Genomic DNA, 20,947 nt, shown 5'->3' with positions numbered 1-20,947 from the left:
TTATGAATAAGCAACTGTTACAAGACTTGCTCACTATATTTTCCTGCATATCATTCTCCTGCCAAATAACACAAACACCTTGCTTTGGGAAGACAGAATGAAGGAACTAAAAGGTTTTCCCAGAGTTGTGGCTGAGTCCTGACTCCCTGCAGAGTGCACCAATACATCAGTCCATATCATATTGGCACCGATAAAAGGAAAATTGACATTACCGGCAATCATCTTTTTTTGGTTGATGTGACTAATAATGTTGCTGATGAATGCTGCATGCAGGTACACAGCTGCAAGTATGCATGTGGCCAGGAGTGCAGCCCAGCAGCTTAGAGAGCGGCGTCCAGCCGGTATGTCTATTGTGGGGAAGGAACGTGGGGAAGGGAAAGCAGCATGCGTGGGGGCAGATTGAGGCACCTGTGGTAAGAGAGGGAGTGGGGCAGGGGCAGGTGCTTAACAGCTGGGGCACAGCATGGGATGGAGCCGCAGCTCATCCGGGGGGCACAGAGGGGGCTGCTACCACCACTGTAAGCGTCCCCGGGGGAGGCATGGGGGCATGTGGCCCCCAGATCTGTGCACGGCATAAGGACAGGCTGCCTACTGCAGGCTGGGGCCAGGGCTGTGCTCAGGCCAGGTGGGGTGGGCAGTGTTGGGAGAGGGAGCTACAGGGAGGGCTATGGTGAATTTTGGGGTGGCTGTAGCTTCTCCCCCCCACCCCCCAGTGCAGCCTGGCCCAGTCCCACCCCCACTGGGAAGAGGCCAGCAGCAGCCCATAGCACACGGCGGCAGCCTGCCCTTGCCCCATGCACAGATCTGGGGGGCACATGCAACAGTGGGAGCCATCGCCCCCTCCCTGAACCCCAGACAAGTCATGACTCCACCCCACGTTCCACCCCAGCTGGGCAGCACCTGGCCCTGCCCCACTCCCCTTTCCCCCAACAGACTTACTAGTCAGACACTGCTTTCCAAGCTAACCAGTTACATATTGGTAATTGGATCAGTATTAGCCAATATGACTAGTTAATAATCAGCTATTGGTATCAGCCCAGAAAATCTTTATCAGTGCACCCCTACTCTTCAGCATCAGCAAAAGCTAGAGTTTTAACCCTCTTGTAGCTGCTGTAAAGTTTTTCCTCAGCCAAAAGCTACTGTCAATTTAGCAGTAGCTGTGAGAAGGTTAAAGCTGTAGCTCTGAACCTGAAGAGTGAACCTCCTTTTTCCTACATGGGGCCTGCAGGGAGACGAGCAAAGCAGCCATTACAGCATCTCTATGCTTTTATTCCTCCACTTCAATGCAGAAAAAAATCAGCCTCCCCACTTAAGACATGAACCCAAATTTTGGAGGGCTGATTTTTGAGGATAACTGCATGTGGCATGGGAGTAAATACAGTAATTCTTATCCTAATGCACATTAAAATATAGTGCTTTATTTCTAGATTTCTACACCTGAATAAAAAACAGGAATATTAAATGTATGTTCTTGATACTATTCTTACTAATTTCACCTTATAAACAATGTTTTGCCCAAAAATTAAAGCACCTTGAAGTCTCTTTATTAGACAATGGATACTCACTTTATAGTAAGCATTCACCCAAAGACAAGTTTCTCTATAGCTCATTATAAGTACCCATTATTTCTCCCAGCCATATTCATGGTGGCCATTCTACCACCTAAGGACTGATGCTACATCTTCACTAAGATGCCTCTTACACTAGAAATTCTGACAACAGTGATCAGTCACTACTATCAAGCCACTAGGGCAGGGGCCAGCAATCTTTACAAGCCATGGGGTGGAACAATCTGGCTCCAGTCCAACACAAGCCAAGAGGCTTTGGTGGTATATCAGTGACAGGGGATTCTGCCTGCAACCATGCCAGCCAAACTACTGGGAGCTGCGTCTGCACTGCCATCAATTCTTCTTGGCCCCTGCTCCCTGGCTGTGGCACTGGCACAATTTTCATCTGGTGAGGAACTATACCAGGGCCAAGCAGCTGAGTCTGCACTGCTGTTGCTTCTCCCCACCCCAGCCTCCTGGCTCAGGCATGGATACAGTGGGAAGCTGCCCAACCCTGGAGCAGATCCACACCAGCTGGAAGATATGCCCATGCTACAGTTTGGGAGGTAGAAGGGGAGGCAGGGAGAAGTGACACAGGTGCAGCTTCCAGCTGCCTGGCCCTTGTACAGAGGCTTGCTACCCAGCCCCAGCTTGGGAATAGGCACTGGCAAAGCCCTTCAGCCCCACAGGCCAGATCTAAAGGCTGACCCCTGCACTACAGCGCATGAACATTCAGATAATCTGGCAGCTCCATGCAACTGCACAACAGCAGCTAGTCCATCAGAGATCAAAAAACCCTGTGCAAGGACACAAGTTGCTGAACAGAACAGCACCCAGCTGCAGGCACAGGAATATCATCATGCACCTTCAGCTGAATGCCGGAAGCCTTGCTCTGCTAGATAGTTAGAATAAATGCCTGTAAAGTGGAGAATTCTGCTGCCACAAAGGCAACTATACGTGCACTCAAAACTGAGACCTGACAGGAAAACCATAGTGTAGACCAGGCTTTCCAGAGCCAAAGACCACATCTGAAACAAGTAGAGAAGTCACTTCAATGGAATAAGACTCCTCCTTTCTCTGTCATGCTCCATAGCAATGTCAGGCCCTTGGGAGTACATTCTGTGTAAGGATACAGTCCCAAGACAAGAAAAAAGCTATGCCATTACCCAGACTATGCACTTCTCTGAGTGCAATATAAATATTACTTCTTATGAACACTGCACTATCAGTGATAACTAGCTCCCCTCCTTGGTTTCCTATCAGCAGCCTTGTAAATGAAGGGAGCCAGTTAATTTCATAGCTGCCAATATCCCAGCAGCTAACAAAATTATAAATAATGTTATCAGCAGTTAGTGTTATGGTATTAACAGCCCCAAAGCTGACTAGCTCTCCTCATTCTCCAAGGTTTGTAGTAGCAGCTTTTAAACTATAAACAGAAAAATTGGCGCTGTTCTGCAATTAGCCAAATTGCACCCTTATCTGGTATGCATGTAAGTAGAATGTACTGTACCAAACTTATAAGCCTCTGATAGAAATGCAAAAGTCTAAACCATTAAATCAGTAAACAATCGCTTCTACGGTTTGAAATTCTATAGCAACAGAACTTCTAATTTAATTAGAATTCGTATGTTAATTAGTCCTTCAAATTTAACTAGAAGTATTAAAAGTCAAGACACCAGAAGGCTAAAATCCCCCAAGAAACAAGATTCAGAAAAAAATACATACTTATCCATAGATGGTTCCTGAACAAATGGGTAGCATGTAGTTAAGTACCTAGGCAAGACACATGCTTCTGAGGGTTCTGACCATGCCACTGTTACCGTCGCATATTTTGGGACAAACGGTTTGACCTCTGCTGATAACTTGATGCCCTGAGAAACAAAAGGGTTTTTGGCTACATGCATTTTGAGATTAATAAAATAAGCAAAAAAACCTCATCTCAAACTAACTCAGAAAACAGTTAGTTTGTTCACTGTCACTAATGAAATAGGTGGAAAACAACAAAGTTCTCAAAAAAGGATTGAAAGTGTGGGGATGGAAGAGGGGAGGGGGGCGGAGAACAAACACCAAGGAAGATTTGATTGCTATAAAACAGAGGTGCTCAAACTTGGGCCTGCGGACCAGATCCAGCCCTGAGGTCATGTCGTTCAGCCTGTGGGTCTTCCCACAGGTCTGAAAAGTTGAGGCAGGTTAGTGGCAGCATTAATTGCAGCTTCCCTACTCCCAAATTTCTGGACCTGTTGGGAGCCCTGCAGGCCAGATGACATGACCCTGTGCACTAGAGCATGCTGGCTACGTATCAGAAATGCTAGAAGTGTATTTAATATACAAGAGTAAAATAATTAATATAAGAATCATTCAATTTTAAAATTAGTCACTTTCTTTGCAGTCTTCCCAGCACATGATTAGCAATATAGTAAGAAACATATCTACACTTGTAGCAACTACAGTGATCAATGTGTTTTTAAAGTTGGATCAAATCTGAGAGTTGCACTGGTTTTTAACGTGGCTTTCAAAGCACTAATTTACTGATAATAACATGCATGATTCTGCACTCCTTCTGGAGTGCCATCAGCATCAACAGGACATACATTTGTGAAGAACCTTCTAAATTAGGTCCAGCATGTATTTTTGATTGCACTACCTGTGGCACACCAGTTTGAGCTTGGAGGAAGTAACGTATTGAATAACTTATTTTAACAGATGCTGTTTATACTAACATAACTGTTTACATATCTCTTTACAACTGAGATACTATGGCAAAATGTCCTTTTCTTTTCTCATTGTTTAAACAGTAAAAAACATAATTTAAATTAATTGCTGTATGCATGCAAAAGCACATTAAACTTTGCTTGTAAAACATTTGATCAACACTGGATCAAGTATGTACATGAATTTATTGGACTAAGTATGCCCTCTGGTGGTTAAGCAAACACTAGGAAAACTAGGAATTTACTAAAGAGGTTTGCGTAACCTGGTGGTGCTCAACCTTTTTGCCCAGTGGGCAGGATGGGCAATGCCTGGTTTGTCTGCAAGTCAGATGCAGCTGGTGTTCCTAATCCGGCTCCCGGGGCTGGCACAGCTGGGCTCCATCTGGCCATATGGAGAGGGAGCAGGAGATAGCCTGGCCCCAAACTGGCACAGGAGGGGGAGGGGGGCCAATGGCCATGGCCCAGCCCATACCCAGCCCTTTGGAAGGGGGGTGAGGCATGGCCTGGCTCTGATCTGCTGCAGGGCTTGGGAATGTGGCAGCAGGACAGCGTGGTAGTATTAATGGCTACTACTCTCCCGCCTGCAAATTCCCCAACTTATGGGGAGTCCCGTGGGCTGGATGCCATTGCTCTGCAAGACGCATTTGGCCTCTGAGCTGGAGGTTTGAGCAGCCCTGGGGTAACCCAATACACAATGCAGATAATCATTTTCTCTTTAATTCATGAGTTAGTCAGGAAGCTTTACCTCAGCTGCTCTCATGCTTATCCTGGCTGTTTTGAAATAAGATGTGAATGTAACAATGAAAACTAGTACGTGAAACATTTATGCCTATTTGAACATAACAACTCTACATTATGTTGAAGTTAATACTTAGTTACTGGTCTGATAAATGAGGTTAGCACAGAACAGCAATAGTAAAATTACTCCTGATTTGGGGTTGATCCTGAATGTCAGAGAGACCTCAGCCTGACTGGAAACCACACTGGGAAATCTTTAGGGCATCTGGTGCCCTGCGCGTTATTGCGCCATGTTGTATGTGAAGTGTAACTACGAGGTCATGGCTCCATGAACGAGCGGAGCGTGAGAACAGCCTACAGGCCTTGTCACATGGTTACAGTGGGCGGCTCCTGGAGCTCTGCACCCCTGGGCTGGCCACACTGTAGCACCTGAAACTGGCCTGAAGTGCTCATTAGGCAGCGCAAAGTGATACAGCCCCGCCAGGAAGATCTCTGACCCACAGTACCTGGCTCCTGTCATGCGCAGGGGCGGCCACGCTGGGCTCCACTGTTGCATAAACACTCTCCCCCCGGTGCTGCCAGGTGTCCAATAATTATTGTATTTGTACAATAATTTCAGCCCTTGTGCAATGTACGACCAACAGTAGTAAACAGGTTCAAAAAGTGGGATCATTTTTGAGGCAGCTAATGGATGCAGCATATGCAAAACTTAAGTCTCTCTCGGAAAGTCTTATCCAACTTTTGGGTTTGCTGCCAGCTCTTTCTTATGGCTGCTTGCCTCGAAATAAAGAAATGCTTCTTCACCTTTGGTGACCCAATTCTCTCTCGCTCACTGGGGAGTGGCAATATAAAGCACCTAAGACTTATTTGCAGACTGATTTGCATATTTTTCAGCGTATGACAGTGTTATAGAAAATACGATCAATTTTGAGCTTCCAATATATAATTTTGTATTTAAGACCTGGCAACAATGCCTCCCCTTGTGGCTGCCACCCCGGGGGGCGGTGGGGGGAGGGGTGGCGGGCGGGCGGGCGCGCGCTGGCAGCAGCGGGCGGGAGGGCGGGCAGGCGGGTTAACCCTTCCCTCCCCGCCGCCCGGACACCCGCCGCGCATCCGGTGAAGGGGAGGGGAGAAAGGGGTCCGTGGGCGGGAGCCGCTCTGCTCGGTCCCCAGGAGTGCGGTGCTCCCTTACCTGCGCGTGGCGACCCAGGCCCGGCTGCCCCCGCGAGGACATGGCAGAGATGACTCCCCTTTACTGTCCCGCGCAACCCCGGCCCCGACTCGAAGCCCCTCAGCCGCGCGCCAGAAAGACGTCAGCAGTGCGGCGCAGTTCGATGACGTCGCACAGCCGAGCCAGAAGCCGGGAGGGGCTGAAAGAGGCCCGTGGCTGGGGTTTGGTTCCGCGCTGAGGCTGTGTAGGGGGGGGGGGCGCTGGGTGTGGAAGATGAAAGATGATGTAGCTGGAAAGTGCTTGGAAATCTGGCATTGGGCAGAGGGCTTGTGCAGACTCCCCCCAGCGTTTGACTCTTGTGGCCTGTGACCAGAGACGTGCCGGAACTGAGGGCCCTTCAGTCATCCCTGAAGGGCCTCGTGTGGTTTTGTTTTATTTAATCAGATCTTCCCATCCCTCCTGCGGGTACTTCCCAGAGTGAGAACTGCTCAAGACCAGGGGCAGCTGAAGACTTCTTGCCTCTTTCCTATTAAAGGCTAAGGCAAGGGTTTATCCCAGCTCCCAGTCTCAGAATTTAGGCTAGGGAGGAGCTAATCCCTACAGCTGGTGCTCAAGTCCTAATTTCAGTTTCTGGGAGGGAAACACAGCCATTGTGTGCCAGATACTAAATCAACAGGCATGCTCTGCTTGAGCCAATCTGCCATCACCCTGGAAAGAAATCCTAGTGCCTCCAAAGAGATGGGGACGTTTGCAAAGGCAACAAGAGGCAGTGACATGAAAACTGATTTAAGAGCCAGACTTCAGATGTATGATGCACTTAAATCCTGGTTGCTGTATGGGACAGTAAAGGAGACCCCACCCCTTAAAGATTATAGGGCTTTAAATTAACCCATAGGCCAGGTACATGTAGACTGGGCTGTCATAGCAGCAAGGCACTTAGATTTTTTTACTATCAAGCATGGTGGTAGAGGGTAGTTTTGGGATGCTTATTTGACACGTGAAGTGGTTGCTGCTCCTTGCTTCTTTAGTGCTCACTGCACTTTTTAGACAAGCCACCCGTGTTAAGGCATGTGTGAGAGGACCAAATAATGCAAGTCAAGGTGATCAGCAGGCTAGTGAGCTTCCCCAAGCATAGGTCCTACTAGGTTAAGAAGTTTTGACTAGCACCCCACTATAACTTTAGACCAACGTCTAAAAATTCTCTTCCATAGTTTTAGAAATTCAGTGAATGCAGTTTGTTCTTTCACCTCAAACCTTAAGAAGGAATTTAAATGCCAAAGTCCACACTGAGCTTTGGAGAAAGACAAGCAACACAATATGCAACATTTAAACTTTATTAAACAAAGTAGTTCATTGAAAAGACAAATAGGCACTTATATTAAGAGTAAAGAAAAAGATAACTTCATTAGTCTGAACACCATAGCAGCCTACTTGGAATTGCATTTGACTGAGCTCTGTTGCTGTGAATAATACAGCTCATGCACAGGTATGGATGTAGGTTTCATACATTTTTCAAGTATTCACTGAATACTACCAACATATATACACTCATATACATAAAGTTCCAGAAGATTTGAAAGAAGATTTCCAGAAATAAAATTTCACTTTTGCTGTTCTTTCGGAAGTGGTCTTCTAAAGAGAAGGATGTGTGGTTCTGTGGAAATAAGAAAACAAAAACTAAGCCAAACCAAGTTTAAGTACACTACCTATACAGAACTGGAGGTAATTCAGTTTAAATCAACCTCACCTATGTGCAGTAGCTTTCCAGTGCTGCTAGTTTTAATTAAGTGGTTTGTTTGTTTTTTTTAAATGTACAGGCAGTCCTCAGACTTACAACAAGAGTTTTCAGGAACCAATTGCAAGTCAAAATGTTGTAACTCAGAACCAATTTTTCTAATAAGAAACAATGTTGTAAGTGGGGGATTGGTTCCCGAACCAAGGCCCGATACCCTATTTTCACCAAAAATACCCCAGAAGTTTGTGCTTATTCAATTATAGATGAGTAATATAGCTACATTAATTGTATTTATATTGTAAATAGTAATCTCATTGATTTGGAAGGACTTCTTTGAGGTGACTTTGCTGGACTTTTTGAAGGGCTCTTGGCTGGAGATATCTGGGGAGTCTTGGCTGTAGGTTTTTCTGGAGTCTTGTCTGCTTTCTTAAAGAAAGTGTCCAAGGAAGTTTGGACAGATGTTCTCCAGGGAGATGGGTGTCACAGCAAATTTGTTTGCTGGTATGGCGTCGCATCAGATCAAGCATTGTAAAGTTGAAACTGACTTTAGAAAGTTGAAACAGGGTGTCAATTTATAAAACATTGCAAGTATGAATTGTAACTCGAAACATTCTAAGTCGAGGACTGCCTGTATATGTAGTGCTTTCAGAATCACCCTTCATTTACACTTTGAAGAAAACTTCAAAGGGTGCCTAAAGTACTTCGCTCTTGAAATTTCACCCTTCATACCAAAGGTATAGATGGCCCTTGAAATTAGAAGTGGCATTACCCGTTACATTTCTGTGAATGCTCAAGCTTTAGATCCCTGGAGATTTAGAATGCCAAGTGATAAAAGCATCACTGTTATTAAACAAAAAACAAGAACTGATCAGTTCTTTGGCTTTGTCTCAAGTTGTACCCATTTTAGAGGTCAGATCTATACCAAGAATTAGAGAGTTTTACTGTACTAACAAATCCATGCTGAAGTTGTGTGGTGCTGCTGTAAAAAACAACCAACAAAAACAAAACATAAAAACAAAAAAACTTTCCAATACTGTATGGATGTGTTACATTGGTATAAGCCATCCCAGCAAAAATGTTTTTCTAATAAGCTGCATCCACAGAAGAGTTTGCTAGCATGGCAACAGCCAGGCAGTTTATCTCCGTGTAGAACTAGATCTTTGCAAATACCATATTTACTCAGATCCAAGACAAAGGTGTTCTTCCCGCACCCCCCTAAACATGAGAGAAAAAGCCTCGTCTTGGATTTAAGTACCGACCCAAAAGCTGCTGCTGTTTGGCCAGGACCAGTCAGGCATGCCCTCCACACAGTACACTGGGCCAATCCAGGGCGTGGAGTGGGTAGTGGGAGTGATCCACCACAGGCACCATTATACATTACGTGCCAGGTTAGCTTCATGCTCTGGGGCCAGGGCCACAGCCTAGGGTGCCCCCCTACTACTTAGCTGTAGAGGGGCAGGTAGTAGAGAGCTTTCCCCACTGCAGCAGTGATGGGAAGAAACTTAGGAAAACCTTCTAATAATTAGATTTTACACATGAGAAAATTATTTATATTCAGATTAATTTATATTCAGATTCATTCCACCTATTTGGAATGAAATTCACTTATTTATATTTTACATAAATATAAATTATGTATAGAAAAATGTGACAGGGTAATCTTAAATAAGGCAAATATGGTAAATCAAAGACCAACAGGAGAAGTGGGCTGCACCAATTTAAAGTTAGCACGTATATTGGTTTACTTGATCAGACTTCCTAAAAGTTAAGAGGCATATTTGTAGTCTCAGTACATTAGCCAAGTGATGTTTTCAAGATTTCTATACTGCATCCAACTTAAAAGAATCAGTTAACTTTTCTCTATTAAGATGTAGTAAGAGATTCAAGTTTCTCCTACTGCCACGAAATCACCTGCAGTTCATCACTGCCTTTTAAAATTCAGTTCATGACAGCATTAATCGACACCATTGTAATAAGAACCAAAAATAAAGGTCTGGACTCTGGACATTTGTATACAGATCATCTAAAGCAGGAGCAGGCAATTATTTTGGGCAGAGGGCCATTTACTTTGTTTTGGCACGCCATCGAGGGCCACATGACAGGCAGCCCAGGGCAGATTAATATTAATTTTCTAAGATTTTAGGGGCCCCGCAGGCCGGATAGAATGGCCTGGTGGTCCGCATCTGGCCCCACCCCGATCTAAAGTGTTAACTGTATAAACATCTGTTCAGGGTTTAACTTTTAGTACCAATTTGTTAGAAGCAATCCTACTCAGTAAGGCATATTCATAGCATCTTAAAAAAGGCTTATGGAAAGCTCATGCCTCTCTGAATCAAGTGTACAAGAGGTGCCAATCTGCCCTGCCTTTTACATGACTTCAGGTACAGATAACAATTCTACAGGAGGGAAGTTATGTCTATACTTTTAAGAGTTAGACCAGAGTAATCCAACAAGCTATTGATTCTACAAGTCCACATTTTAAAACAACAGCTTCAAACAAGGTATGCATGATGCCTACTGATAAGGGCCAGGGACAATGAGCAACTGAGCAATTATACTTGAAGGATTCAGAGGATTTGTTAGCCTCCAGAAGAGATTAAAGAAATTCAAAAACAATCCTTGAGCTTTTTTTCCAAAAAACCCACCAGTTTTCTTCATTCCTTTTAAGACCACCTTAGGGCTAGAGTAATGCAAGTGTCAGGTCCTTTCTTATGCCTGCTTGAATCTTCTCTTGTGGATACAGAGGTGTACCTCTATACTAACCTTACCCCTCTATAGTGTAGAGGGTAACAAGTTGCTTATCACTGGAGTCATCTAAAAGCAGCATTTGTCAACACATGGGTCAACCTAAAAGCGGGTTGCAAGAATATCTGAAAAGGTCACGAACAATCACAGAAAAATGTGGGAAAGTACAGGTTTCCCGCTGCAGGCTGGCAGAGTTCCAGCCTACAAGGGGCTTCTTAGGGCTGGGCAGAGCGGGAGGAAGGCAATCAGGCAGGGGGTGCCACATGCATATGGCAGCCAGGCAGGGTAGAGAGCAGCTTCTGTAGCCCCCCACAGGTAAGTCTATGGAGGGTGGGGCCCACAACTGACTTGCCAGATGTAGGACGCACATGTCTCCTCAGATTTGCATGGGGCTGCAGCCTGGCTGGGTTAGCACAGGCAGGAGCCACTTCTGTGACCCAGCAGGTGGGTCCCAGCACAGCAAGACTCGCTGCTGCCATGGTCATGAACCCTGTGCTAGCCATGGCACTAGCTGCACGAGGAGCAATGGGGTAGGGGGCACACTGCCCTCGCCTCCTCCCACCATCAGCTGCTTGTGCACTGGGCCATGGCTCTACCTGGCTGCCATGGCCCAGCTGCCACCGCCACCGGTCCCCTCAGGCTGCCTATGCTGCTTACCACCCAACATCCCTCTGGGGTAGAGCTGCAGCCTGAAAGGAGCAGCAGCAGCCAGCCAAGCCATGACATGGGATAGAGCTATGGCCCAGCACACATGCAGCTGGTGGCAGAAGGAAGCAAGGGTAGCGTGGCCAACCACACCCCCCATTACTCCTCATGCTGCTGGTGCCACAACTGGCACAGGGTTCATGGCAGTGGCAGCAGCGAGTCTCATTGGCCCTCTCCATCCTCCCACACTGGGATTCACCCACTGGGCCAGGGGTGGCTCCTGTCCGTGCTGGTCCAGCCAGGTTGCAGCTCCGTGCCTGCTGTGGGCACACAAATTGGGGGCGGGGGCATGTACCCCCCACCCTCACACACTGGGTGTGGGGGGACAATAACAACAGGACTGTGGGTTGGGAGTGAGGGGCACCGGCAGGGCCAGAGGGCTGTTTTACTGGGTCAGGACTGGCCACCAATGTTTACAGATAGGTCCTGGTACAAGAAAGGTTCAGCGAGAAGCACTGATCTAAGGAGTGCTATCAAGTGTAAACCAATAAGAAAAGTTCTCCAAATTCCTTTTCTTTTTGGGGGGGGGATACATAAGTACACATATGTCAGAGTGTATTCTTCAGGAATAAAAGAACCTGTTGAGTCTGTTACTTTCTAGACCAGTTATATTTGCAGCTACAAAATTCTTTATTTACCTGGCTCATGGATCATGTAGTGAACCCACCCAAGACTTTGCTGGACACCAAGTCTTCTCCATTCCTCTTCAGTCATCAGATGCGTTTTTGGTACTTGCTTTGAAAGTTCTCTGGGCAACATAACATGTCTGTTGGAGACAACATCATCAGTTTTGCTGATTACCCTGGAAGCCTGCTGGCTAAAATTATACTGCTATCCCTCAGACCCACGCTTTAAGCAGAGCTCCAAGTCTGCCAAGTACCAAGACCAGCATGAACTTCAACCAATTAAGAACCCATACACAAGCCCATTTGCCTATATCAATTCATATGAAAAAAACTGAAAGCTAGATTTTGTACAAGTTGAGAACAATTCTGCTAAGTATTAGATGTGCACTGATACATCTGTCTGATATCCGATCGGCACCGCTATAAAGAAAATTGATCACATTGGAAGTTGCCCCAGTGTGGCCAATAAATGCTGGTGCATGCGTACAGCCGCAGCGCAGTATGCAGGCAGCAAGGAACACAGCTTGGCACCTTAGAAAGCTGAGTACAGCTGGTAAGTCTGCTGTGGTGGAAGGGGAGGCTCCTACTGCCACCCAGCACAAGCACACCCCAGCCCCTGCTGCAGAGCCCCACGCAGCCCCACCCTGTACAGATCTGGGGGAACATGCACCCTCCCCTCCCCCAATGCCCTCCTGGGGTGTGTGCAGCAGTGGGAGCTGCCCCCCACTCAGCAACCCCCAGAAAAGCCATGGCTGTCCTATGCTCCGCCAGGGCAGTGCCTGCCCCATTCCATCCTTCACTGCAGGGGCCTTTATCTGCGCCCCTGCCTCCACATCCCTTCCTTTCCACCAGACTTACTAGCTGCACGCAGCTGTAATCAGAAATCGGATTGGTATTGGTCGACATGCCTCCTTAAAAATAGGCTATCAGTATTGGCCCCCCAAAATCTGTTGGTGCACCTTCAAGTACTGTGCATTCCCTGTCTTGCAGAGTTTCTGCTACACTGCCCTCATTGAAATACATAAGTCAAAGACATTTGCTCCCATGTCTTTCAGACTGTTTAGAACAGAATGCTTCCCAGAATTAATTGTTGTCACATTATCTAATGAAATAAGGAAAACAGAGAGGAAGGGGAAAGGGTATAAAGCAACACATATGCTACCTGACGAAGTGAATAACTGTGTCTGCAATTTATTTACCAGTGATCAAAGTCTGACCTTTGTTTGGTTACTGTTTACTTATATGCAGATCATCAGCAATCTCTCAAGACTAGGACACTTCATTGATCTACATAGCACTGTAGTGGTGTCATTACTAAGTACCCTATTAGACATTAGTAATGTCTACTGACTCAAGCCAAAAAACTTGTATGACAAGAAATTCAGCCAACTGCTAACTCAGGAGACTTTAACACTCCCACGGATGGCTTCCTCCTACAATCACATAATAGGGGCAGAGTGTTGCAAGAGTGAGGGTTCAGGAAATAAGACAAGAAATAGGTGTAATTGTTCTACTTGAAAGTTTGTCTCCTCCATCTTCTAACTAGAATTGATCCAAGCACAAAATTGGGGGAGAGGGGGAAGAACACTTTGTGCCTGAAAGCATCTCATGTGTCTTCTAACTATAGAGTTGATTCATTGGGATAAAAACCCAGCAGACTTGCACAAAATCCTTTGAAGTATGTTTTGACAACATCAAGATCCTGTGTTACAGAAGCACAGCCAGGAAATAGGAGCTTTTAAGCCACACTGTGATTAGGGGATAGGAGAAATTCAACATGCACCATCTCAGTTCAAGTACTCCCAGAGCCCAACGTTGTGAAGGCAGCTTACCCTTGGGGCGAGGGGATGAAAGGTATTCTAACGCAGTGTTTCTCAACACACAGCTCTTGGGCCAGAATTGAGTCACAAGAATATATGCGAGGGTCACAAACAAGTTTTTCAAATGGATTCTCCTTACAGAAGAGAAACTTGGGAAACTAGGTCTTTTCCCTTGCAGATTGGCAGAGTTCCTGTGAGGGGCTGCTTGGGGTCCCCCTTCTTCACACTCCCCCCTGCCCCACACACTAGGGGGTGGGGTCTGGGGGCAGCAGGTCAGAAGCGAGGGGCACCGGGTTGAGTCTGGCCACTGATGTTCATAAACGGGTCCTCGTACAAAACAGGGTGAGAACCACTTTTCTAACAGACTGAAGCTTTGCCTAATCTCTTTAAACGCAATTAAGATAAAGCTACCTAGGCAATAGTCTTGCTGGCAGGACTAGCCCATGGCTTTATCTGTGCAGGGTAACACAGCAAGTGGTGCCCTGTCTTGATGGCTCCTTATGACCCCTGTGAGGAGCTTTCCCCATGGGAGTTGAGACTTAAAACAGACCCTGAAGTTAAAAAAAAATACCTGCCCACCCAACATGAAATAAAAGCCCTTAATGCTCTTGTTGCCCTGACAGGAACCACATGGCCGGCACAGCTTTCCAGGGCAGGTGCTCTGGCCTGAATCCTGAAGCAAGGGGAGGAAACTGAACTGGCCCAGGAGCTGTGCTGAGGGCTCAAGCCCGGGGGGTGGTGGGGCTCGGCAGCAGCTCTCTCTATGCCTCTCCCGCCCCAAACTGCTGCTTTCCCTTCGGGCATGAGATGAGCAAGCAATTCCCCCGGCCGCCGCGATGCCAGGCACCTCCCAGCGCCCCCTCCGCCCGGGCCCGTTGTTCAGTCCCGCTGCAGCCGCGCCCTGGCCGCCCCTCCCGGGAAGGCGCCCCCTCAGCAGGGCCCCGCGCAGGGAAGCGAGGATGGCCCAGGCTCGCACCGGTACTCGTACTGCTCGTCGAAGTACTTGTCCGAGTAGTAGATCTGCTTGTGAGCCATGGCGAAGGCGGCGGCGCAGACGCAGCTCCGGCTCCCCTCACACACGACACTCGCCGACTAACTGCCCGTCCTCGCGCCCGACCCGGTTTGAATCCAACTGCTCAACGCCCATTGGCGGGCAGCGTCAGCCAATCGCGGGCGGCGCAGCCCGGGCACCCGCGTGCGCCGCGCGCCCCACTCACAGGCCTCTGCTGTAAGTGAGAGGGGTGACGTCAGGGTGTGACGGTTGGGGGCGGGGCGTAGAGCTCTCCCGCTGGTGGTGCTGGAGGGATGTTCCTGGAGACGCGTCACTACTGCGCGTGATCCCCGGCGACGCAGTGATTGGCTGGCCCAGGCTACGGGCGGTTGGGGAACTGGGCGGTTGCAGGGGTTTGTGCAGCGGGCTTTAGCCGCGGGGCGCGGGCGCGTGAGCCAATGGGCTCCCGAGCCCCGCCCCCTTCGCCGGCTACTGCGGTCCCGCTCACCTCGGAGGCGCGGGCTGGGGAGGCTTTCTGTCTGCCTGGGGGCGAGGCTGGCCGCGGCGCTTGACTCGGCAGCGCCCTTAGCGGGTTGCAGCCCCGTGAGGCAGGTGGGCGAGCCGTCAGTGACTTGCCAGACAGAAACCCCCCGCTTGGGGCATGGGGCAAGACTCAAGTTCAGTGCCTTTGTTCAGACCGGGGCGAGTCATTTAGCATGCCTCGATTTCTCCCAGCTGTGAAATGGGCACAAGGGCAAGTAAGGACCTTGCGAAGGAGGCGTGAGGGGAATGTGTGAGACCCAGGCATCCCAGTTTTTCCATCTGTTCAGTTGATCTAATAAAGGATACCACGTTTACCCAAAGATCCTTGTCTGCATATGACCTCAGACCAACAGGGCTACAATCAACACCCCTGCACTCAAGCAATGGGACTCTTATTAGATGTTATATGATTATGCTTAGTTCTTCCCCAAACCCAGTGGTTCTCAACCTTTTTTGTACCAGGACCCACTTGTAAACGTTATGGCCAGTCCTGACCCAGTGCCCCTTGCTCCCGACCCCAGTCGCCCAGCGTGTGGGCCAGGAGAGGGTGTGTGGGGTATGGGGCGCCCCAAGCAGCCCCTTGCAGGAACTCTGCCAGCCTGAAAAGGAAAAGCCATGGTTTCCCATGCTTTTCTCCTTTAAAGGAGAATCCATTTTTCAACTTTGTTTGCAACCTACTTTTGGGTTGTGACTGATGGGTTGCGAAACGCTGCCTAACCTACCAACAGTGTAAGCATTTTATCTTGTTTGAGCTTGAGGGCTTGTCTACACACTGCAATTTAATTTAATTTAATTTTACAGCTGTGGTTATGATTGTGAATTGAAGCCCTTGTCTAGTCAACCATCTCTAGAATCAGTCTCCACATCCCTGTGTTCCTCCATATCGGTGGGATCAGTTGACCCAATACTACTTGTGAATTCGGTGGTGTCCAACAGGTGGTAGACCTCACAACTACTCTCCCTTTCTTTCAGGCTTGTGGGAGAGGCACCAGAATAGTTTAGGATAATACGGCATCGCAGTTTGGAAAAGGACAAGAAATACTTCAGTAAGACCTAATGCTATCTATCAGTTTACTTAAAGATATTTTATTCAGCCTCCTTTAATACCCCTCCCAGTTGCCTCATATACGTGTTAAACAGGAGTCCGATTGACATAGAGCCTTATCATATCTTGTAAAAAGAGAAGAAAAAATAGAGGACAAAATCAGGGAAGCTGCTTAGTGAAGCGTAATGATTTTTTGATCTCTGTATTAGTGTGGGGAAAAAAATGATAAGACCATAGATAGAGTGGTTTGTTAACATTATGCTATTTTTTCAGAGCTATTTGGACACGGTGTGATCCTTCAGTGTTTTTAGGCATGTTTTTTAACGACTTTTATTGCTCTGAAAGGAAGGGATGTTTCAATGATTATAGCCTTTTTAAACTTTTTCTTCTTTGAGGCATCATTAAGCTCATTTTCCATTAGAGGGCTGGATAAACATATTTGTATTCTGGATGGGGTTTTGTAGATAACCGTATTTTTGAGATGGTTATGTAAGCATGTTCTAATGCTATTGAGGGAGGGATAAAGAGTCAACTCATTTCAAAATATTTTGTTGTCATGACAAAGCTATTTAAATGCCCTTTACCAGTCCACAGCTCCAGCAGCCAATAAGAAGTACCAAGATACAAAGAAGAACAGACTGGCTTCACCAGCAGATAATCGATAGTTGTTTTCTGTCAGCATAGTTATAAGTTTCCACAGCCAATGACTAAATGATAAATTAACGTATGGGTTTGTTGCGCTTGTCCTTCTAGTTTTGTTGGTCCATATCTGTAAAATGCCTGGCAGCGTTTTGAAAAACATCTGCCTTTACAAAGTAAAAATTTAGCAGAAGGCTCCAGGTAAAAAATAGTATGTGTAAATGTATACACGTACATTCTGTAAACCACATTGTCTCATTCCACAAGACACATCACAATCCACAACTAATTTATATAATATGCTGTCTCTGATTACGTTGATGGATTGAACAAATAATACAACATTACTGGAACATGTCTATGTACTTGAGAAAGTAGAATATTGGGGTATCTAGACCCTGCCACTGATACCCAAGGTCATTTGTACCTCAGGTGCATGATCTGAAAAAACTGAACTCCTGAATGCCCACTTTGCTTTGGTATTTCACCAGGCCAAGGGGAAAGACAAGCAAGATAAGGATCACAGGGGACATGGTGGGAATGATAGTCCTCCCACTGTGGATGCTGAGCTGGTACAAAACCAAATAGAAAAGCTAAACATTTATAAGTCAGCAGGACCAGATAGACTTCACCTGAGAGTGCTGATTGAGCTGGCTGAGGTCATTGCAGAACCCCTGGCAAAACTCTTTCAGAAATCGTGGCACACAGGGGAGATCCCTGAGGATTGGAAGAGGGCCAATATTGTGCCCATCTTCAAGAAGGGGAAGAGGGAGGACCCGGGCAATTATAGGCCAGTCAGCCTAACCTCCATCCCAGCGAAAATCCTGGAAAAACTCATTAAAAAATCTATGAGCGGTATGCTCATTGTGGGTAAGATTCTGAACAACAGCCAGCATGGCTTCGTCACGGGTATGTCTTGTCTTACCAATCTCATCTCCTTCTATGAACAGGTTTCTTACCACCTGGACACAGGAGAGAAGGTTGACATTATATACCTAGACTTCCAAAAGGATCTATTATCCCACGATATCCTTGTGGAAAAGTTGGAAGATTGTGGGCTTAACTGCTCAACAGTCCAGTGGATGGAAAACTGGCTGCATGGTAGGACCCAGAGAGTTCTCCTGAACAGATCTCTGTCATCCTGGCGAGAAGTGGCCAGTGGTGTCCCTCAGGAGTCCATGCTTGGACCGGTGCTTTTCAGCATCTTTATCAGTGATTTGGATGTGGGGGTGAAAAGCTCTCTGTCCAAGTCTGCATACGACACCAAGTTATGGGGGAGTGTGGTCATGCCAGAAGACTGGTTGCAGATACAGGTGGACCTGGACAGGCTGGAGAGCTGGGTGGACCAGAACCAGATGAAGTTCAACACTCAGAAGTATAAGGTGCTCCAAATGGAGGCAAACAATCCCCAACACACCTACAGGCTTGGTGGTGACAATTTGACTTGCACCATGGCTGAAAGCGACCTAGGGGTAGTGATCGACCATCACATGAACATGAGCCAGCAGTGTGGTGCTGCGGCCACCAGGGCAAACAACACGCTGGCATGCTTTAACCATTGCATCTCATGCAAAACTAAGGAAGTGATACTCCCACTGTACTCTGCACTGGTGAGACCTCAGCTGGAGTACTGCATCCAGTTCTGGGTGCCGAAGTTCAGCAAGGACATGGAAAAACTTGAGAGGGTCCAGAGAAGAGCCACCCATATGATCAGGGACTTGCAAATCAAGCCATACAAAGAGAGACTGAGAGACTTGGGACCATGAGCGACTGGTGCCTCCTGAATCTGGGGCGCCCTGTCGGGGGGGGGGCATCAGCCCTGCTGACAGCATCAGTGTCAGCCGTCAGGGGGGGCACCGGCCCTGTCAGGGAGGTTATGTGCACCCCCATGCACCCCCTACCAGTCGCCTATGCTTAGGCATCTTCAGCCTACAGAAGAGAAGGCTGAGAGGGGACTTGGTAGTGGCTTACCGCTATATCAGAGGAGTACATCAAGAACTCGGTGAACAGCTGTTCACCAGGGCACCCCTGGGGAAGACCAGAAGCAACAGATACAAACTCCTGGAAGGCCGCTTCATGCTCAGTTCCAGGAAAAACTCCTTCGCAGTCAGGGTGTCCAGACTATGAAATAAACTCCCTCCAGTGGTGGTGCCCTCACCTACCCTGGAAATCTTCAAAAGGAGACTGAACAGTCACTTTACTGGGGTCACTTGGCCCCAGTTGTCTTTTCCTGCCTAGTTCAGGAGAGCAGGACCCAATGATCTACAAGGTTCCTTCCAGCCCCTAGCAATCTATTAATCTATAAATCTATGACTCTCCAAAAAGAGACTAATGATGGTCAACAATCTATGCATTCACATTGAAAGAGCAAAAGTGCAAATTATTGTCATTTATTTTATTATTACTTTTAACCTTATCTTTCTCAATAAGCATTTTTCCATTGATATTAAACCACTTTGCAAAAGGTGTACTTATGTTTTTGTCTGTTACAAATTTATTTGTACAGCCCTTTCAAATCTCAACTTCAAGTCAGAGGGTGCATCTACATGAGATGCTTTACTGTGCAGTAGACTAACTGACTGCAGTAAATCGTCATTGTCTGTACATGCAGACGCTTATTGCACAATTAGTTTACTCTGTGGTTAATTTGCTACCTGTAAATGCAGATAGCAAATTAACTATGATGTAGTTACTGTGCAGTTGCGCATGTGTAGATACCAACCAAGAGCAAATTTGCTCCTGGTCAGCCCCACCATCAGAGGGTCACCCTTGGGCTAGTCCCAGGGCCATGGGGCTTGAAGCTTCTCCAGCCCCAGAGCTTGAGTGGTTCTTTACCTGCCCCAACCTGACCCTTAAAATGCTATGATGACTCTGGGGCCCTGGGCCACCTGCAGCTAGCCTCTCGCCACTGGGTCCCACACCAGTGTCCCCAAGCCAGCCACAGCAGCCTGCCCAGATCCCGGTGTTGGCTCCTGATCAACAAGATGCTTAGACACAGGAGTAGAGGTGGATGTCATTTTCTTGGACTTTAGCAAGGCCTTTGATACCGTATCTTATCCTATTCTCATAAATAAATTAAGAGGCTGCGACATAGATGTTTACACAGTCCAGTGGGTGGCAAATTGGCTTAGTGGTTGCACCCAGAGAGTGGTAGTAGACGAGTCGGTATCGACCTGGAAGGATATGGGTAGTGGGGTCCCGCAGGGTTCGGTCCTTGGACCTGTACTCTTCAATATCTTCATCAGTGACTTGGATGTGGGTGTGAAGTGTACTCGTTCCAAGTTAGTGGATGATACTAAATTGTGGGGTGAAGTGTATACTCTGGAGAGTAGGGAACGATCGCAGGCAGACCTGGACAGGTTAGAAAAGTGGTCAGTACACAATAGGATGCAGTACAACAAGGACAAGTGCAGAGTGCTGCACCTAGGCTGCAAAAATATCCAGCACACCTACCGGCTGGGAAGTGACCCTCTCAGCAGCACGGAAGCGGAAAGGGATCTCGGAGTCATAGTGGACTCCAAGATGAACATGAGTCGTCAGTGTGACGAAATCATCATCAAAGCTAACCGCACTTTATAAAATGACAAATAGATGCATGACAAATAGATCCAAGGAGGCGATACTTCCCCTCTATGCGGCATTGGTCAGACCGCAGTTAGAGTACTGCGTCCAGTTTTGGGTGCCGCACTTCAAGAAGGATGTTGATAGACTTGAGAGGGTCCAGAGGAGGGCCACTCACATGGTTAGGGGCTTACAGGACAAGCCCTATGAGGAGAGACTGAGGGACCTGGACCTCTTCAGCCTCTGCAAGAGAAGGCTGAGAGGTGATCTTGTGGCTGCCTACAAATTCATTAGGGGGATGCAGCAAGGGATCAGAGATGCTCTGTTCACCAGGGCGCCTCTTGGGGTAACAAGGAACAATGGTCACAAA

General features: G+C 47.3%; 2 protein-coding genes across 7 annotated transcripts in view; both read right to left on the bottom strand.

Moving 5' to 3' along the window:
* Positions 1 to 6,301, bottom strand: part of SECISBP2 (SECIS binding protein 2) — a 64,822-nt gene extending 58,521 nt beyond the window's left edge. For 2 of the 5 annotated variants that reach the window (XM_059724875.1, XM_059724876.1), the window contains exons 1-2: positions 6,189 to 6,301; positions 3,273 to 3,418 (exon numbers count right to left, since the gene is read on the bottom strand). In XM_059724875.1, coding sequence (XP_059580858.1) covers positions 3,273 to 3,418; positions 6,189 to 6,230 — 188 coding nt within the window. In that variant the 5' untranslated portion in view covers positions 6,231 to 6,301. The remainder of the gene's footprint in view (positions 1 to 3,272; positions 3,419 to 6,188) is intronic. The other 3 variants (XM_019478086.2, XM_019478087.2, XM_006271622.3) reach the window with 2 other exon arrangements.
* A 1,184-nt stretch (positions 6,302 to 7,485) lies between these two features.
* CKS2 (CDC28 protein kinase regulatory subunit 2) lies at positions 7,486 to 14,948 on the bottom strand. Of its 2 annotated transcripts, none has more exons than XM_006271620.4 (3): positions 14,787 to 14,948; positions 11,991 to 12,118; positions 7,486 to 7,821 (listed from the first exon to the last, which is right to left on the bottom strand). In XM_006271620.4, exons 1-3 carry the CDS (start codon positions 14,831 to 14,833, stop codon positions 7,769 to 7,771), a joined length of 228 nt encoding a protein of 75 aa, XP_006271682.1. In that variant the 5' UTR covers positions 14,834 to 14,948; the 3' UTR covers positions 7,486 to 7,768. The 2 variants fall into 2 exon arrangements, with proteins under 2 accessions (XP_006271682.1, XP_006271681.1); XM_006271619.4 differs by having other exon boundaries at positions 14,775 to 14,928.
* Positions 14,949 to 20,947: the final 5,999 nt, after the last annotated feature.

This window comes from Alligator mississippiensis, chromosome 3 (assembly GCF_030867095.1).
Source record: "Alligator mississippiensis isolate rAllMis1 chromosome 3, rAllMis1, whole genome shotgun sequence".
NCBI lineage: Eukaryota > Metazoa > Chordata > Crocodylia > Alligatoridae > Alligator > Alligator mississippiensis.
Note: the sequence above shows the minus strand (reverse complement) of the source record. Positions and strands in the feature narration are given on the sequence as shown.

What these genes read in the sequence shown, in the direction of transcription:
- CKS2 (XM_006271619.4), bottom strand. Translation starts at nt 14,833, where the DNA reads ATGGCTCACAAGCAGATCTACTACTCGGACAAGTACTTCGACGAGCAG. An exon ending in GACGAGCAGTACGAGTACCG is followed by an intron (nt 12,119 to 14,774) that starts GTGCGAGCCTGG and finishes TGTCTCCAACAG; the next exon opens with ACATGTTATGTTGCCCAGAG. An exon ending in CTACATGATCCATGAGCCAG is followed by an intron (nt 7,822 to 11,990) that starts GTAAATAAAGAA and finishes TTATTTCCACAG; the next exon opens with AACCACACATCCTTCTCTTT.